The 18,454-nt window shown below is 42.6% G+C and overlaps 1 protein-coding gene across 3 annotated transcripts in view; it reads left to right on the forward strand.

Annotated features, from left to right (window-relative positions):
- LOC122787967 (trafficking kinesin-binding protein 1-like) overlaps positions 1–18,454 on the forward strand; it is a 517,740-nt gene that overhangs the window by 444,920 nt on the left and 54,366 nt on the right. For all 3 annotated transcript variants that reach the window (XM_044054896.1, XM_044054893.1, XM_044054895.1), the window contains 3 exons: positions 2,184–2,321; positions 11,274–11,344; positions 12,698–12,928. In XM_044054896.1, coding sequence (XP_043910831.1) covers positions 2,184–2,321; positions 11,274–11,344; positions 12,698–12,928 — 440 coding nt within the window. The remainder of the gene's footprint in view (positions 1–2,183; positions 2,322–11,273; positions 11,345–12,697; positions 12,929–18,454) is intronic.

Consider the following 18,454-nt stretch of genomic DNA (forward strand, 5'->3'; position numbering starts at 1 on the left):
GCAAAAGTTCCTCGGTGACTAGATGTTGGGTTGGTGGGGTCCTGGCTCCTGTTGTACTCCAGAATGGTTGCTTCATGTACATTATGCTAACAGACATACACCTGTTTTTAGATATAAAGCTGCATATCCTTGCAGATTGGCACTGAAGCCAGTATGAGAATGTCCAGAAATATCATTTATGTCCAGCAGTGCTTCAGTGAAGATATGAGTAAAAACATACTGAAAACTAAATAAGGCGGCTAGTTGCAGGGCAGAATTCAGAAAAAATATACTTGTTTGCAGTTTGGTAGTTTTTTTGCAGTAAGGTGGTAGCAAGTGTTGAACTCCAAGCTTCAGTTCAGAAGAGGTGTACCTTTTAAGCCTTGTTGAACTGTTAGCTCAGCATCCTTCATTAACTCAAGTGATTTGTTGTGATTGTATTATTTAAAAAAGCTGGACAAACTACGCCAAGGAACTAGTAAAACGAATTTAATAATGTTAGTAAAATTACAGAGGTTTCAGGTAAAAACCCTTCTTCAGTGTAATACGATAGCACATTTTATTTAAGACTAAAGACACAACCAGCCAGCCATAAACATCAAACAATATATTAGAAAGAATATAAGTGGATTGTGAGACTTATGCGAACAAAGTTCCTGGTCTTAATGCTGCTGTCAGCATTAAACCAATTCGCAAAAAGAAACAAATGAAAGTATAGTTTTTATTAATGTATCATGAATATATTTACTGTATTTCCTTGTATGTTTTATATGTAAAATATTGTTGAAAATTTTTAAGGTCTAGTTCGTATTTTTACTTTTGAATAACCATTAATTGATGCATTTAGCTTTAAGAACTTCCCATGTCTAATTGTTAGATGTCTTTGGTTCGCTGTGCCTTTACTCTTAGATAAAATGTGCTTCATTAACGTGTTTTATTGTATTCTCTATTAAATTAGTTTTACTAGTTTCTTAACATATGTTTGTTCTGCTTTTTTGAATACATTTTGGACTGTATTCTGCTGTTGATTACTTCTGCATGGGTTCCTTTCTGTTTTCCTTGGTTGTGGTATTACATGTTTTCTTTACATGCTTGCACCAACAGTTGGATGTCATTCCAATATTTGGGTTTAGTTAGCCTCAAGTGTTTAAAGACTAGAAAAATGCATTCTGAAATAATATAAAGATATTTTGAAAGTTACATTTGTGAAGCTTTCTTGCAGCAACATACTGTAAGGCAAATTAAAACATATATGCATGATAATGTAAACAGTGGACTAGCATATCCCTTTTTATGTCTTGTACTGCATTGCCGCCTCACAGCAAGAGGTTCTCCAGTTCGATCCTCGGCTGGGGTGCCTTCTGTCCGGAGTCTGCATGTCCTCCTTGTGGTCGCGTGGGTTTCCTCCGGGTGCTCCGGTTTCCTCCCACGTCCCAAAGACATGCTTTAAGTGGATTGGACACTCTAAATTGGCCCTAGGTGTGAGTGCCTGCATGTGTGTGCCTTCTGTGGAAGGTTGGGCGCTGGGCTGGAAACTCGACACCATAAAACTCCACTGCCAATCATGAGCGGACAGGTGCTCCGCTGTGGTGACCCCTAACTGGGAAAAGCTGGAAGAAGAAGACTGCTGAGTCAAGTGCAGCTCAAAAATTTCACTTTGCTTTATTTCTTGGCTAACTGCTCTTGTGCTGAGTCGTAAGCCATTTAGATTCTGCGTTTTTTTAACTCTTGAGCAAACTTGTTCGGTTTCACTTTTCTGCAAAGGGTACTTGCAGAAAAAGTGTCTCTTTTATTTAGGCTACAGCATGATGATGTAAACTGCATTAATCCACGTCTGTATCAGTTTCAGCAATTTTTACCTTGATGAACAGATTTCTGTAATGAAAATGCTTTGCAGTTCAGTATATATAAGAACATATACATGTGATGGTTATTGTCTTACTTTTTGCCATGTTTTATTTGGAATTTAATTGAATTAGATTGGTTTTATTATATTATATTCCAAAATATGAAAAGTAGCTTGCTTACATATATGTTATGAATGCTATGAGATTGTAAGCAGTATCTGCTGAAATTGCAAATGAACAGTGGAGTGGAGTGTCTGAGCAGCATTTAATAGAGGTTGGCATGTTAAAATGTTTAATAACACATTAGCGGTACGGTTTGTGTAACTAATAATGTCACTCTTTATTTAATGCTAACAGTTCACAGACCTTCAAGAAAAATATGCAGAATGTAAGGAAATGCTTGTTGAAACTCAGGATGAAATTAAAAACCTTCGTAACCGAAGCTTACCCAACAGTACCATCAGCCGCTACAGCTCCCTCAACATCTTCCCTCTGGTATGTGATGCATTTGCACTGAAGTACAACAACTCTGTTTCTGTAGGGGTTATTAAGATGCCTGTATGCCTGCTGTGATTTTGCTCTTCACTACTCCGAAATGTACTAAATTTTGTAGGTTTGAGAGCATGCAGTAATTGTTGAATATGGAATACCCTCACTTAGCAGGCCTTCAGCATTATTGCAGAAAATAGCATAGTGTTGTGACTGCAAGCCATCTGCTACAAGTGACTGCTGCATAGCTTAGTGGACATAGCTTAGTGGACGATTCTTCTCATCTACATTTATCTTAATGACCAGTAAAGCTGCATCCTACTGTATACTGTGCTGCTGTTTGATCTCTACATACTACAAAATTTAACTTTCACAGTCCGTTTCAGTTATAAGTATTTTCATTCATATTTGAGAGTTTTTAACTGTGAACAATCCTAATGGTGCCTTTTCACTTTACAAAGTTTTTCTTTACTCTGTAGAAAAAAAATATTTCTGAATATGTGGACATTTTATTTTCAGTGCATCACACTTTGTCTGTTGCACTTTTTTAAATAAATGCCAAATGTAAGTTGTTTCTCTGTCCTGTTACATATTTCCAGCCATCTGTGCTCCTTTACATGAGAGAATAATGCTTCTATATCTTATTTGACAACCAAACACCCACTAACACTCTAAGCAGCCAGACATTCCTGTATTGAATAACTTCATCGTATCTGAATGAACTCTTTCACACTATATTTTTACTTTGTGTGCCTCTTAAATACATGTCAGGTTGCTGCATAACCCCCAAAGTTTGACACTTCATTAGTTCCACATTGTATATTGGTCTTTTTAGAAAAGTTGTTTTTGTCACTCTTTTCGGTTGTAGCCTGAACTACTGAACAGTACAGTGCCAAATTACTGCAGGCACGGTACTTAGAAAGGCTGCCTTTCACAGAGCTGTTGATGGACAGGGTGATCTGTGCTACTTCTGTGGCTACTCTTAACTCTGCACTGCAGTGAAGTAGAACTGAAAAGCTGCTCCTTTAGCTGTAGTTTTGTGAAGCTCTGAGAGCATTAGATTTGTTTTTGTAGCATTCCCGTGAGCCAGATCTTGTGCTATTTAAGGCAAATGACTGTGTAGTTTCCTCTCTATTCACACCGCAAGAATAGGTGCATTTTGGATTGTTTATTTTAATTTGTCTTTTCTAACATAAGCTGTGGTTTCACTATATAGTGTAGGCCCCTGATTATTGAGCATGTTCCCTTTATGTTGTTCTACCATGTTGACCTAGTAAAAGGTAGGGTGACACACTGGTGCAGTGGGTAGCTTTGCTGTGCCACAAGAGGTTTTCCAGTTTGATTCTGTGCAGGGATGCCTTCTGTATGGAATCCGCATGTCCTCCCTTTGTGCATGCTTTTTTTCTTGTGGATGCCCTGGTCTCCTCTCACATTCCAAAGACAATGCATTTGGTTGATCAGGTACTCTAAATTGTTTGTAGGTATGAGAGCATTCATGTGAGATACAAAAAGAACTTGGCAACCTACTTTGTTTCCCCCCTTCACCTTGTAAACTCCATGGATAGTGGAGGGTATCTCCAGCATCACTCTAGGCATTGGCTGCAACATGTAAGAAAGAGGATGAAAGAGTAAAAAAAAATCAGTTTCACTGTTATCCCCAAACCAGAACTACTTGTCAGTAATGGTAAAAGTGCTAACTAAGCAATTGTTTGTGCTGAAGGTTAGTAGTAGCATCCTTCATGGTGACGGAGGAATTTTTTGATTCCTCTTTTTGTAGAGATGTGCATTAAAGGATCCATCCTCACTTCCTGTTTCATTAAAGGATCCATCCTCACTTCCTATTTCCAAAAGAATTCCGCATTGTACAGCACAGTATCAGCCACCTTCTGCTTACAAACTTTATGGACATTAGTTGTTTGCATTACCTGTGCCATGTTTCCTTTCATTGTTTAGGAAGTGTTTAATATCCAGCTGTTAAAATCTACCCCTAGTCCTAGTTCTTGTCACTTGTGAGAAATGTCTGTTAATTTTTACCTTTTCTTGATCTGACTTCATATGGATGCTATTCTGCTGCACTGTAGACTTTCATATCATAATAGCCCCCTATATGAAGGGTGTCCTGAGATTTTGTGTCAGGAGCTACTGAATTATTCAGTACTTAGCAGTGTGAATTTGCATTTTTGACCCGATTATCAACAATAAGAATCAAATCAAGGAGGATTTAGAGTATCCTTGTAACAGCTACTCCAGTGTTGGTTATATTTGTAGAAAGGGTATTTGGGTACATGGTCCTCTGTGTGATTAGGTACATTTGCATCCCATAAAAACATTGATCAAATGCACCACCCCCAGTGCTACAGAGTGAGGGGCCTTTTTTGTGCCACTTGCAACTGAAATTCAGGAATGGACTCTCTCTGGCAGATAGTAGTATGGGGGGGGGGGTGGAGGTGGGAATGGGATGAAACAGCTGGTGCACAGCTCTCCACCCCCAAGATGTTGGGAAGGGATAACTAATCCTGTGTCCACTGGTGTAGATCAGGAATCTTTACCAGCCAAACCTTTTTGATGGAGGTAAAACATCATCCAGTGTTAGGTGGGTGGATGCGTACATTGGGCACGTTGATGTCCTTAAATGTCACTCCTTATGTTGGGCAACTTAAAAAGCCACAGTATGATTTATGGATCTCTTGTGTGCAGCTTTTTATAGCATTCTGTATTCTCTAGACTAGAAACAGGATGTTACCTCCATTCTGAGGAATTTAGGAGCTGGCTGGGTGTTTGTTAAAACTGCAGTTGATGTGTGCATCTCCCTCCACCTGTCTTAAACCAACTTTGTGCCTTCCTGGTCAATTGGCTGATATGCTCATCTTCATTAAGACAAGGATCAACCAGGAAGGACCATCATTTTAGACTGCCATTGATGAAAGGTTTGTGTTTTTTTTTTTTCTTTGCTAGGCACCGAGGAAGGGTATGCAGTGGGCCATCATCTGAGGAATGTCCCTTCACTTCTACAAGTGGCATTCCCCTCTAAGTGGCCCTGCTTCTGACCCTTCAGCATGATTGGTGGTCTCCACTAGGGAGAGTGCACCATCTAGTGTGCCCCTGAGAGCACACAAACCCCACCCACCCTTGAAAGATGTGAGTGGGACATGCCCCTTCATTCCTCTTCCTCCTTGCCTGGCTCCTCCAGTGCCAGAATCTCTAATTAAACCCTAGTAAGGGGGTTGTGCCATGGAACTAGGGTTACACCATGGTTAAAGTATTAGCAACTGCACTTAAACTGTTTTTATCTTTTATCCCAGTAATACATTGAAGGAAATTGCTGATGTTCTTCATCTCACATTGCTGCAGTCCTTACACTTGGGTAGTCCGCTGTCCTCGGTCGGCCTGAATATCAAAGTATAAGGCTGACATCGGTCAGGGCGCATTTGACTGACATCAGGACGTCAGGGTACAAATGCGCATGACCGACGTCATATCCTCAGTCTTTTTTGCCGCATGGTCCAATGCAGAAGCAGCATTGCAAGTGCCGGTTGGCGTTCTGAGATTTTTCGATTTAGAAGTTTCAGACCGAGTTCAAAGTTGGCTAAGTACCCCGTTGGGGAATATTTTAGTTTTTTCTTGCCTCAGTCATTTACCGGATGTCAGAAAAAGTCAATAATTGCATTTCTTGTGGGAAACAGATACCGCATAGAGATTATCATACTTTGTGTATTCCTTGCTTAGGGCCTGAGCACGACGTTGTTGGCTGTCGCTCTTGTGCTAGATTTAATAAACGCACTATAAAGAGAAGGTTGGATTGTGCAAGGTTAGTCTTTGGGAAGCGGTGCAACTATAAAATGCCGTCGGATGCTCCGACACCCGCTTCTTCGAAGAAGCGCAAGGACAAGGCAGTTAAGCCTAGGCTAGAAGAACCGTCTGTTCCGGACGCCGGTTCTTTAGAGGTGTCGGTGGAGCCGGTGGCTCCACCGGAGGTTTCTTTGTGTTCCCAGGGTGAGACCTTATTATTGCAAGATGTGGCCTCTCAGGAGACTAGTCAGGCTGAGGGGGCTTCTCAGGTTACTATACTCCCCTCCCTTCCTAAGGTGGCTAGGCCCTCTCCTTCTGTTTCAAAGGCTTCTCCCAGGGGCAGGCCAGGTTTAGCTTCAGTTGGTGTTACCCCTAGCTCTTCAGGTACTGTGCCCAAGAAGCATATGCTTAAAATGGCAGAAGATTTGATTACTTTGATTAGGGTTCTATGCCCCTCCTGATAAGAGACCTAGGGTGGAGCCGGACCTGGGGGTTTTGAGCAGGCTTCAGATGTTTCAGAGTCTTCGGCTGAAGACTTGCAGGAGTACTCTCCTTATTCTGATTCTGATGTGGATGATTCTACTCCTTCTGCTACTCCTCCTGAGGATTTTTCTTTTCAGAAACTCTTCATTCCATGAGGGAGCATTTTAAGTGGGAAGGTCAGGACTTCTCTGATTCCAGGAAAAGGCTTAGGGAATTTCTGTTTTACCCCAGCATAGGCCTTTGGCTATACCTCCTGTTTTGGATGTAGTGGAAGATGTTTTTACAGAGGCTTCTCTTAATCCTGATTCTTTGCCTCCTGCTCCTGTTAAGCCGGATAGGTATTACAGGGTGCCTGAAGCTCATAAGTATCTTTTAAGAGTCCTAGGGCAGACCCAGAAACTGTTAGCCAGGGGCCTAAAGGTGTTAAGGCTTCTGTTGTTAAGAATCCGGTTCCTGCAGACAAGGAGGCTAGGGCCTTGGATAGATGGGGAAAGAAAGTTTATACTTCTTCCACTCTTGCTATGAGGGCTCTGAATTGCCAGTTTCACATGTTGAAATACCAAAACTATCTCCTTTCTCAATTGAAGTCTAAGGTTGATGCTCTGGCAGTAGGTATTGATTGTAAGGAGTTGCAAGATTTAGTACATGTTTCTGAACAGGTGGGTAAGCATTCTTTGCAATGTGGTCTTGATGCTGTACAGGCCTCGTCTAGGGTGGCTGCCACTGGGTCAGTTCTTCGCAGGCACGCCTGGCTGAGGGATCAGAATTTGTCTGAACATGTTAAAACAAGGATTTTAGATGCTCCTTTACAATCTGACGTGTTGTTTGGTCCTCCTGTTGAGACAGTTTTAAAGAAAATGGAAGACAAGTCTAAGTCTATGCAGACTGTTAAAGATTTTTTGCAGGTCCAGCCTCCAAAGTTTAGTAGAAATTGGCCTACTAAAGGGTGGACGTATCCTTCTTATGATTCCCAGTCTAGGGGTAGATCTAGACGTGGTAAGGGCAGAGCTCAGGGCTCTTTCAGGCCTAGAACAGGGAGTTCTCCTGCACAGGCTTCGGGTGAGGGCAGGGGTCAGTCCTTTCGTAAGCAGACCCAATGACCTACCTTTTCAGCTGCCAGAGCCTGCTCGCCTGGCAGCACCTTTGGGAGGAAGGTTGGCACTTTTCAAAGAAAATTGGAGTTTAATTACCCAGGACAGATGGGTATTGGATATCATACACCACGGCTACAGGTTTTATTTCCATACCTTGCCTCCTTTCAAAGGCATGCCAGACGTTCCTCCTCAACAAAGAATAGAGGCTCACAAACAGGTTTCTCTGTTGCTCCAACTAGGGGCCATACAGCCGGTCCCTCTGCCAGAAGTGGGCCTAGGATTTTATTCTCGCCTGTTCCTAGTACCAAAGAAGGGGAACACGTGGAGGCCAATTTTGGATTTATCTATCCCCAACACTTATCTGGACATTCCCAAGTTCAAAATGTTGACATTGCAGCAGCTTTTACCTCTGCTGGGCAAAGATCATTGGATGGTAACTTTGGATCTCAAGGAGGCTTACCTTCATGTTCCTATCAGACTAAGTTGCAGAAAGTATCTGCGTTTTCGAGCTGGGACTTCTCACTATCAGTTCTCTGCATTGCCCTTTGGCTTATCTACTGCGCCCAGAGTGTTCACGAAAGTTCTGGCTCCAGTGATAGCTTTCTTCAGACTAAAAGGAATACAGATCTATCCTTATTTGGACGACTGCCTAATTCTGGCTCAAGGAAGGGAAGAGCTTCTTCATCATTTGGAATATGTGATAGCAGTGCTAAGATGCCTAGGGTATTCTGTGAACGAAATAAAGTCCAGTCTAGTACCCTCTCAAGACATGTGCTTTCTGGGTGTGAGACTGAATACAGCATCCCAGATGGCCTTTTAACCCCGGACAAACAAAAGAGTCTATCCCTTTACTTCCATCAACTATCTCATCAGTCCGGGCTGACTGCAAGGACAGTCCTTCAAGCCTTAGGGTTCATGGCATCTTGTATTCTGGTGCTTCCCAATGCCAAACTGCATATGAGGAAGCTACAATGGTATCTCAAAAATGTATGGACACAGCACTGCCAGGATCTGGACACTGTCATTCTAATAATACCTTGCATTCAAAAGGAATTTTTGTGGTGGGCTCAGGAATGTCACCTAAACAAGGGACTCTCTGTGACCCGGCCAGAGGCGAGTCAGATTTTAACGACAGATGCCTCAGACAAAGCTTGCGGAGCTCATCTAAATGGAAAGTGGATACAAAACAAGTGGCCTGTCAGACTACAACATCTACATGTCAACATGAAGGAGATGTTAGCAGTCCAGTTTGCATTGATAGCCTTCAAGGAATTACTTCTTCCAGGGCAGGTGTTGATTCTAACAGACAACACAACTGTCATGTGGTACATCAACAAGCAAGGGGGAACGCATTCTTATCCCCTATGCAGGCAAGCAATGATTTTGTGGGAGACTGCTCTCAGTTTACAGCTCAATCTTCAGGCAAGGTTTCTGCCAGGAGCACAGAACTCCTTAGCAGATGTGTTGAGCAGACGAATTATGGATCCCCACGAGTGGAAATTGGATCCTCATGTATTTCAGAAATTGACAGTGTCATGGGGAACTCCAGACATAGATCTGTTCGCTTCTCCACTAAACCATCAGCTGCCAAGGTTTTGCACAAAAAGGTTTCATCCCACAGCTTGGAGAGTGGATGCTCTTTCTTTCAATTGGAGCAATCTTCATGTGTATGCCTTTCCACCTCTGCCTCTCCTCCCAAAGGTACTTCTAAAGGTCAGACAGGACAAGCCAAGGATGATTTTAATAGCTCCGGATTGGCCTCGACAGCACTGGTACCCATTACTGAGAAGTCTGATACGGAAGCCTCCATGGCCTTTGCCTTCGATTCCACACCTGTTGTCGCAGGAGGACAGCCATTTGCTAAATGTCAAGCTTCACTCTCTGCACCTAACAGCCTGGCATATTCTGTTTTGAACCATAGTGGGCCTCCACTTCCTCAGCAAGTTTTGAATGTTATTTTGGAAGCTAGAAGGCCTAGTACAAGGAAAGTGTACGCAGACAAATGGAAGAGATTTTTATTTTGGAGTGCAGCAAAGATTTTGATGTTTCTGGGCCTAATTTGTGTGGCTCTTCAATATCTTACTGAGTTACTAGACAAAGGTTTGTCTTTCTCTTCTATTAAAGTTCATGCTGCAGCAATTTCAGCTCACTATGATTGCGACCCACCATTGTTTTCTCATCCTTTGTTCAAGCAATTTCTTAGAGGGGCAAAGAATATAAGACCCCACGAAGAGCTCCTACTCCTGCTTGGGATCTCAATTTTGTGTTGGAGAAACTCACTCTACAACCTTTTGAGCCTGCAGCTACTGCTGAGTTGAAATATTTATCATGGAAGACTGCTTTTTTGTTGGCCATTACCTCTGCAAGAAGGGTTTCTGAATTGCAGGCCCTTATGGCGGTTGAGCCTTTCTTGATTTTCCATAAGGATAGGGTATCATTACGTACTAATCCTTCCTTTATGCCTAAGGTGGTTTCTAGTGTGGCTTTAAACCAAACGATTCATTTGCCTACTTTTTATGCAAATCCCCAAAATAAAGGGGAAAAGATTTTGCACACTTTAGATGTACACAGGCAGTTGCGTTATTATTTGGACAGAACTAAAGGGTTCAGGCAGTCTCAGCAGTTGTTTGTTTCTTTTGCTTTGAGTTCTCAGGGCAAGCCTGTGTCAAAACAAACTATTTCTAAGTGGATTGGGTTTTGCATTGCTTTCTGTTATTCCCATCATGGCAAGGAGATTCCAGCTGGGATTAGGCCTCATTCCACTAGGGCTACTGCCACTTCAACAGCTTTTTTGAGGGGAGTGGCAACCAAGGATATTTTGGAGGCAGCTACTTGGAGTTCTGTGCATACTTTCTCTAGGCATTATCACCTGCCACTTTACTCAAGTCCAGGGCTGGTTTTGCCACTGCTGTTCTGCAGGGCATTTTGGCAGCTCCTGCTTCCTTGTAGTTAGCCATCCTCCCTTACCTCTGCTTTGGGATTCTACCCAAGTGTAAGGACTGCAGCAATGTGAGATGAAGAATATAGTACAGTTTTGTACCTACCATAAATGTAGATGTTCGAAGATCCACATTGCTGCAGTCCAATTTACCCTCCCTCCTTCCCCTCTGTAGTTAGAGGTGGTTGTGTGGGTTGGGTTGTACATATTGTGTATATTGTATATATTGTACATATAGTTAGTGCAAGGGTGGTTGGTTGGTTGTTTGCTGTCTTTTGGTTTTGACCTTTATTTTTAGGGTCTTCTGACATCTGGGGCAAGAAAAGACTGAGGATATGACGTCGGTCATGCGCATTTGTACCCAGACGTCCTGATGTCAGTCAAATGCGCCCTGACCGACGTCAGCCTTATACTTTGATATTCGGGCCGACCGAGGACAGTGGACTACCCAAGTGTAAGGACTGCAGCAATGTGGATCTTCGAACATCTACATTTATGGTAGGTACAAAACTGTACTTTCTATATCTTTTTGTAATTTTATTGCACTCTAGCAAGAAAATGTGCAATTATTATTAGTAGAGTTATAGTTTCTTGGCTGCTTCTTTTTGATGTGGGGAGAAGCCATCTTAATCCTCATATTTCTGTCTCTCCTAGGACTGCTTGGCAGCTGAAATTGAAGGCACTATGCGAAAAGGGATTGACAGCTTTTCCTCTTCAGAACATCTGTAAGTATCTGTGTACCTTTTTGTCATTCATATCCTTCCCTGTTGCAGAACTTAAGAAATGCAAGCTGTGCACATTAACCTGCAGTAGTTTATCTGCAGTCCATCGGTTTCCCATTTACTGAATATCGTCAGGCTTGCTACTTGTTGGTCTACACCCCCCCCCCCCCCAACATGCACAAATGGGCTTCAGTTGTATTGTCCTCAGATTTGTTAATAAAACTACTTCATATAAAATACATTTAGTCAGAGAAACAATTCAATCCCCTCAAAAAGCTCCATGTTCTAATTATGACTCAGATTTCCTATATGAACTGCCTTTAAAGAGCACAACTGATGTGTATTCATATATTTATTTTACCATGCTATTAAACACATTTCAAGACTTCGGAAAATTAAATTAATTACTGGGTAGCCTTTGTTTCCAGATATTAGCTGTAGCTTGGGAACAGAGAAATATGACTGTCTGAAATTCTGTTAATTCTAGTATTACATTCTAGATATGATGTCTTGCCTTACTTTGGGCAGATTTAGTATGATTCGGCTGTTAGGTTTTCAGGATGCTGCTTACAACATTGCACTGCCCCTTTTTAAAGTCTGCATCTGTAGAACAAGCAGTGCAGATCTTGAACATGTAGTTTTCTCTTAATAGTACAGACTTTGTCCATCTTTAACACATTCATGATTCTGTGTCTGCTTTCTGAGTAAACTGAAACCATTCTAGTACATCTGAGTGGCATTTGTTCCTGTTATTTTAAGCTTTGTGGTTTGTTCATAGGTAAGTAAAAGGCTAGTTGCTCTTGCAGGCCAATTTCCCAAAGGCAAAAATCTAACCCTGCACCTTGTTTCTGTGAGGTAAACTGTTATGTCTACACCCAAGTTTAAGGAGGTGAAAGGTATGTCATTGTACAAATAGTTTAGTACACATTATATACATGCATTCCATGTTTATACATAAAGTTGGATTAACTGCAGGGAAAACTGCCATGGAAGCAGGGAAAACTACCATGGAAGCTGTCCGCACTGATGTCCTTTAATTGGTAGATGTTTTTCAGCTCTACTGCCTTGTGTAGCCCATAGTAGGGTAAATAGGAAAGGTGTACTTTGGCAAACTTTGTCCTGAATCATGGCACTGGTTTTGATAGCATGGATTTCAAATTCAGGTAGACTTAACTGCATCCTGCATGTTTATACAGTCAGACTTTTGCAGAGTACAGCCAAATTCAGTTTCTGTGTTTATTTTACAAGGTACATAAGTGCACTTTAAACAAAACTGGACAGTTGTTTATTTGTATTTGATCATCCTTTGCACTGGTTTCTTCAGCCACACTATTAATGGTATAATTTTACTTTCAGAGGCCTCAAGAGAGTTTTTGAGACCGTGAAGGTAGCAAATCGAGCAGGAAGATGCAGATCGGGCTCCCATTCACCCCAGAGCTTTCCTGGCTCTAGTCCTCCATCTGAGATGCTATCTACCACTCCTAGCCATGTGAACACTCCACGATCCAGTTTATACTGCTCTGATACCACAAGTACAGAACTGGATGATAAGAGCCAGGCCCTTGTATTTGAGCCTGAAGCTTCGCAGTATGTATAAGGAAAATGTACCAGCAAAAGATTTCTGTAATCTGTTTTGCATTTTTTTCCCTGATTTGTACTTTTTTTTTTCAAGCTAAACAGTGAAAGACCGTGTAGTACAGAAATATTTATAGCCTTATATTTTGTTAGTGCTTACATGAATTGTTTAAAGTCCCACGGGCTGACAGTACATAAACGCGTGTTGCTGACTTGAGGGAGTCACAGTGTTATTACAGTTACTGTGTATTGCTAGTAAATAATTTCTGTACATGAGAGTTGTGGGATTTTATTGTTTTCGTTAACTGTAACAGTGAATTGGTGTTTCTTACAGACTTTTTTTTGCCATGACTTTGAGAAGAGCAGGCTTAAAACAGTTTGTAAGATTCATGCAGTAAGCCAGTGACTGACGTGAAGGTATCAGACTGATACTGCCAGCACTGCATCAGATAGGACTGCATAATGCATGATGAAGCATTTGCGGGGTATATGGAGGGTTGGAGTAATGTAAATGAGGAGTGCATGTCTTTCCCATTTTAGAGCTGGGGTATCTCAAATTAGATACATGTCTGTCAGATCTTTGTCTGCTTGTTTTGCCTAGGGGATATGTTTGTGTTAGCAAGTTTTATAACATCACTCTGTAGGGAGATCCCATGTTTGGAAAGGGAGCTAGATATCTTTCACTAGTCTTGTGTGGTCTTCAGTAATGAGGGACAGTTTCATTGTTTTTGCAATTGATGAACATCAGAACAGGGTGGGGGTTAGGGCTGGATCACAAGTTAATGGTTTAGGCTTCGCATGATGTAACATGCCCATTTCTGAAAGCTGTATCTCTCTCTTTTTTTTTTTTTTTTTTTTTTTCTTAAAAAGAGGGAGAAGAGTGAGACATATGATGAGTGTTCAAATAAAAGCAACAGTGTTTTAGCCTTGCCTGAATTGAAAGTGTATGAAGAAAGACTATGGGACTTAATATGTAGACCTCAGAAGGAGGCGGGAGATGTGGCAGTGTGTATTACAGAAATCTTTGAATATCTTAAAGGCATAAACTGGGCATGGGAGGGCAGTTTTTGTAAGAGCTGATATTTTGGACAGAGGTGAGTAAAGGGAAAAGTGAGTTGCAGAGTTGGGATAGTTTTTTTTTTCCTGAGGTGATGGAGGTAAGTAGAGTCTAGATATTTAGAAAATTCATGGATTAGATGTAGGAAAATATGGTTGCATTGTGAGGGTAAAGCTAAGAGTGTAATTTTGGTTGTACATACTATAAAGGAAGTCCCCCCCCCCATTGTTCCTCTTGAGCCAGGCATGAGTGTGCATTTGGATGAGTGCTCTTCTCTTTGTCCAAGTTCCTGTACCTCCTTTGAGCTCTCCAAGGTAAGTTTGATACATTTTCAGCTACTAACAGTGGGACTTTGAGAAAAATTAGGTTTTGCAGTACAAACAGTACTCTAAGTCAGTGCAAAGGGCAAGGTTTTATATTGAGGATCCATCTTATGAAGGTGGATTTTGATATAGAATCAGTTTTCTGCAACTATTAGATGGAAATTAAAAAGACTACTTACCCTATAATTGCAGGACTTTTACCATTGTTTTTTTTTTCCCTCCATGATGTATAAATAATTTTTGATGGCACTATACATGGCCAAGTCAAGAGTAATAAGCATTATACCTTCCAACACTTAAATGAAAGGTTAGAATGGAAGTTACAGGAAATCAGAAATTTATGGAGAGACTCTTGTTCTAAACCCAGGCCACTGCACTGTAGTATTGATTATCAACCTGCTCCTGTTCCATTAGGCTGGTACAGCATGTAGGATGCAGGGCAGATTGGATATCCCTACGTTTCCTTGTCCTGTGTGTACTAGAGGAGTGATGCAGGTAATATAGGTCACTGAACTGATGCATTAACCTCTCTGAATCCGACATCCTTGGGGAAGTTGCATGTCATATGGATTTGCAAAGGGGAAGCTGCTGTATGTTATATGGATCTACCATGGGGAAGCTGTATGTTGTATAGATCTGTCATGACAACTTGAATCAAAGCCAGCTGAATGCAAGCTATATAGAAGGGAGTCAAGAAAAATACCCTTAACTTAGTCAACAAAGCACAGTTAATATTTTTTCTTCGGGGCCAGGCCCTGATGCACCAACCATGTGGGAGACTTGACTCCCTCTAACTAATACTAAATCAATGATTGCACAGTTGTAGAGTAGAGAAACACCCTTTAAGGCTGACAGAAATAGCAATGTGAACTATGATCTTGCAGTCCATTTGGTTAACTAGCCATCCTTTCACGGAGAAGTAACTTTGAAATGGGATTAGGGAAAGAAGTCGGTCACTTAATGGCTGACCTCTTGGTAGGATATCTAAGGGATACAAAGCCAGTTGGATCTTTGCATGCTATCTAGGATTGGTATGTCACAAGCACCCCCTTCTATTTGCCTTGTACCTGGTTTCCTCATACTTTCTAAAACACAAGGAAAGTTATCCATTAGAAAACATAATGTTTGCACACTTTCCGGACTGTCATCTATGCATAGTGTGTTTTTTCTGTCCATGTCCGTGTGGTAGCAATCCTTTTGGGCTTGTTATAGCAGACTTCTCCATATGGTCATTAACCATGTGTTTTCTGAGCACAATAGTAAGAACTGAGATTTTGCAAAAAAAAATGGTGCTTCAGCAGGTTGATGTGTGAATCCCCCCCCCCCCAAAAAAAAATTGTCTTGGTTGCTCTGTGAAGCATCCCCCCCACACACACAAGAAAGTGCTCTGGACACAGATGACATTTCCGTCACATTTTATCGGCTGAAATACTTCAGGATTGCTAGTAACCATATTTGAGGACAGGTTTGTCTCCGTAATATAAAACTGCTCCCAGGTCAAGCCACATTCATAACTTTTATATTATCGATATCCAGTCTACTGATACAGAATGCATTCCCTTCATTTAGACTCTGCTTTGAATGTGAGCTTACACCTGTGTGTGTGTGTGTGGGGGGGGGGGTCATGCTCACACTCGTGTAATTTTGTGCCAGTGTGCTTTCTGTGCAAGTCCAAAAATGTATTGGTCAGTGGAATTGACATTGATTATGCTGTAGAGCTTCTACCTTTCCACCTGCTATTAATGAAGTAGTAAGAGTCCTGCCTGGTTGTCACTGGAAAGGAAGATATTTGGTTTAGTTTACAAACAAGTGATGAAACAGGATAGTATTAGTAGCACAAATGATGATTGACCCCTGTGACCCTAGAAAGGTTGTTCTTCTGTTTTTCTAGTTCATTATGGCATATCATCTGCAAGTGCTTGTTAAGCCTCCAAAAACTTAGTAGTAATTTTATTTGAGGTGCCTAAAGACTTGTACCAGGTACAGAGCACTGGGAGAGGGTGCCAGTAGCATGCTGTGGGTTGTGAGTCTTTTTAATGGTTTGATACACAAATAAAAATACAATATGCATACCACTTTGCCAAATCTGTGAAAGGGTAGCAAATAAAATTGAGGGTAGAAGAGAAGATTTGTAAACAGTTACTCAGTAATGGAGTACCTGCAAACTAAATAGTAATGTGAAAAACTATAGCAAGCTGAAAAATATTGATGTTATGTGATCCTATCTCGCCTACATTCTGACTGATGGGTTCGGAGCCGATCCTCGGCTCCGACTCGGCACGCTTATGCCAAAGAGCGAAGTCTCTTATTGGCTGAGCTTACTATATCCCAGGATGCACCACTACCAGTCCCCCAGATCTCGTTTGCCGCTAACAAGCAAAGACGTGGTCTCGAGCTTGGCTGAGCTAAGTAGTGTTTTTTCACTTACTTTCCTGTCAGGGATTTCCTAAAATTCAACAAAAAGCTGTTTTAACAGCTATCTCGTGTTTTTTGTGTATGAGTGAATATTTTTTGTGGTAAAATATTTGTGTGGTGATTGTGTATTGTCTGACTAGAGGTCCCATTTGAGTTCAAGGGCCTTCCCCTGTCAGTCCGTTGTCATTCAAGTCCCGTTTTATTTTAGGGTTCTTGGATACCTTTAGTTGTTTTTCTATTGTGTCAGTCTTGTTTAAAGAAAAAGAAAAAGGAAAAGAAGAATTTTTTCTGTGATAGTTAGTGTGTTTGCTGTTCACCAGTTTGGTTGCCATAATGTCACAGGCTCCTAGGCCTTCAGGGTTTAAGAAGTGCACTAAGTGTAGTTTCAAGATGTCAATTACAGATGACCATTCTCTCTGTGTGTACTGTTTGGGCGCCAAACATTTGCAGGAGTCCTGTAGCGTGTGCCACGCGTTTTCCTCGAGGGTCCTCCAAGAGAGGAAAAATAAACTTATTTTAAAAGGCCTTATTAAACCCTCATTTGAAGAGGCATTAGCTTCCTCTCCTTCTCCTGCAAAGAAGAAAAGGGCGTCGGCTCCGACCAGCCCGTCGGATCCGACCGCCAAAAGACATAGGCAGGCTTCTCCTTCGGCTCCATGGACTTCGGAGCCGAGGGCGGAACGGTCTGCCTCGATGCCTCCAGCCTCGACTCCTCTGGGTTCGGAGCCGACGGCTGGGGCCTCGAGAGGCGGGTCATCTTCATCGGCTCCACTGATCTTGGAGCCGATGAAGGTTGTCCGCTCAGACACTTCCTCCTCGGCGCCGAAGCCCTCTTCGGCACCGATGGAAATTGGTTTGGACACTCCTTCGGCGCTGATAATTATCGAGTCGATTCGGAGCCGGTCCCCTAGTCCCTTGGAGCCGTTGGAGAGGCCTACTCGGACCCGTTCGCTCTCTTCCAGGTCATCAAGGATGTCAGATTCGGACATAGACAGGGTACTCCAAAGACTTTTCCAGTCCCCAGTCTTTCAGAAATTTGTTTCGGCTCCGACCCAATTGGCTTTGGAGCCAATAGCCCATTCCATTGCCATTCCTCCTCCGACCGCTTCGGCTCCGTCGGAGCAGGTGCTGATGGAGCCAGTGGAGATCCTAGGGTCGGCTCCGACCCTTACTCCAACCCTGGCCTTCGGGTCCGAGTTTAGCACACGGACTTCTTCGGCCGGGCCCGGGGGTGACGTTTCGGGACCAATGCTGTCGGTTCCAAGCCTCCCTCTCTGTGCCGCGCGGGACTTCCGTCTGCTATCATGGCTCGGAGACTGGACCCTCCCAGGATTCTGGGGTCCGGCCTTCAGAGCTATGAGGAGTGCCTTGGCCAAATCTTCTTGCCATCTCTACGGCTTTACCGGCACCTTCCCTGGGCATGGAGACTGGGTCTTTGGCAGTTCCCCTGTCTCTAGGCAGCGGAGCCCCGGGGCCTGAGGTTACCCCACTGGGGTTCCCTCCTCCTGAGGGTCTTCGGAGTTGTCTCGGAGGAGCCCCCAAGGAAGAGATCGTGCAAGAGGAAGCATGTGGACTCCCCCGATGAGTCTCTTACATCGGACACTGATCTTGATGATGCGGAGGGGTCCCCAAAGTCGTCCTCGGATGATGTCTCATTTGCAGACATTCTAGAGATACTCAAGCAACGAGGCGGCTGGAATTCCAAACCCCCCGAGTCGGTGTTCCTCAAGGCCTTCGGGGCTC

This window comes from Protopterus annectens, chromosome 13.part0 (assembly GCF_019279795.1).
Source record: "Protopterus annectens isolate FY-2018-M chromosome 13.part0, PAN1.0, whole genome shotgun sequence".
Lineage (NCBI taxonomy): Eukaryota > Metazoa > Chordata > Ceratodontiformes > Protopteridae > Protopterus > Protopterus annectens.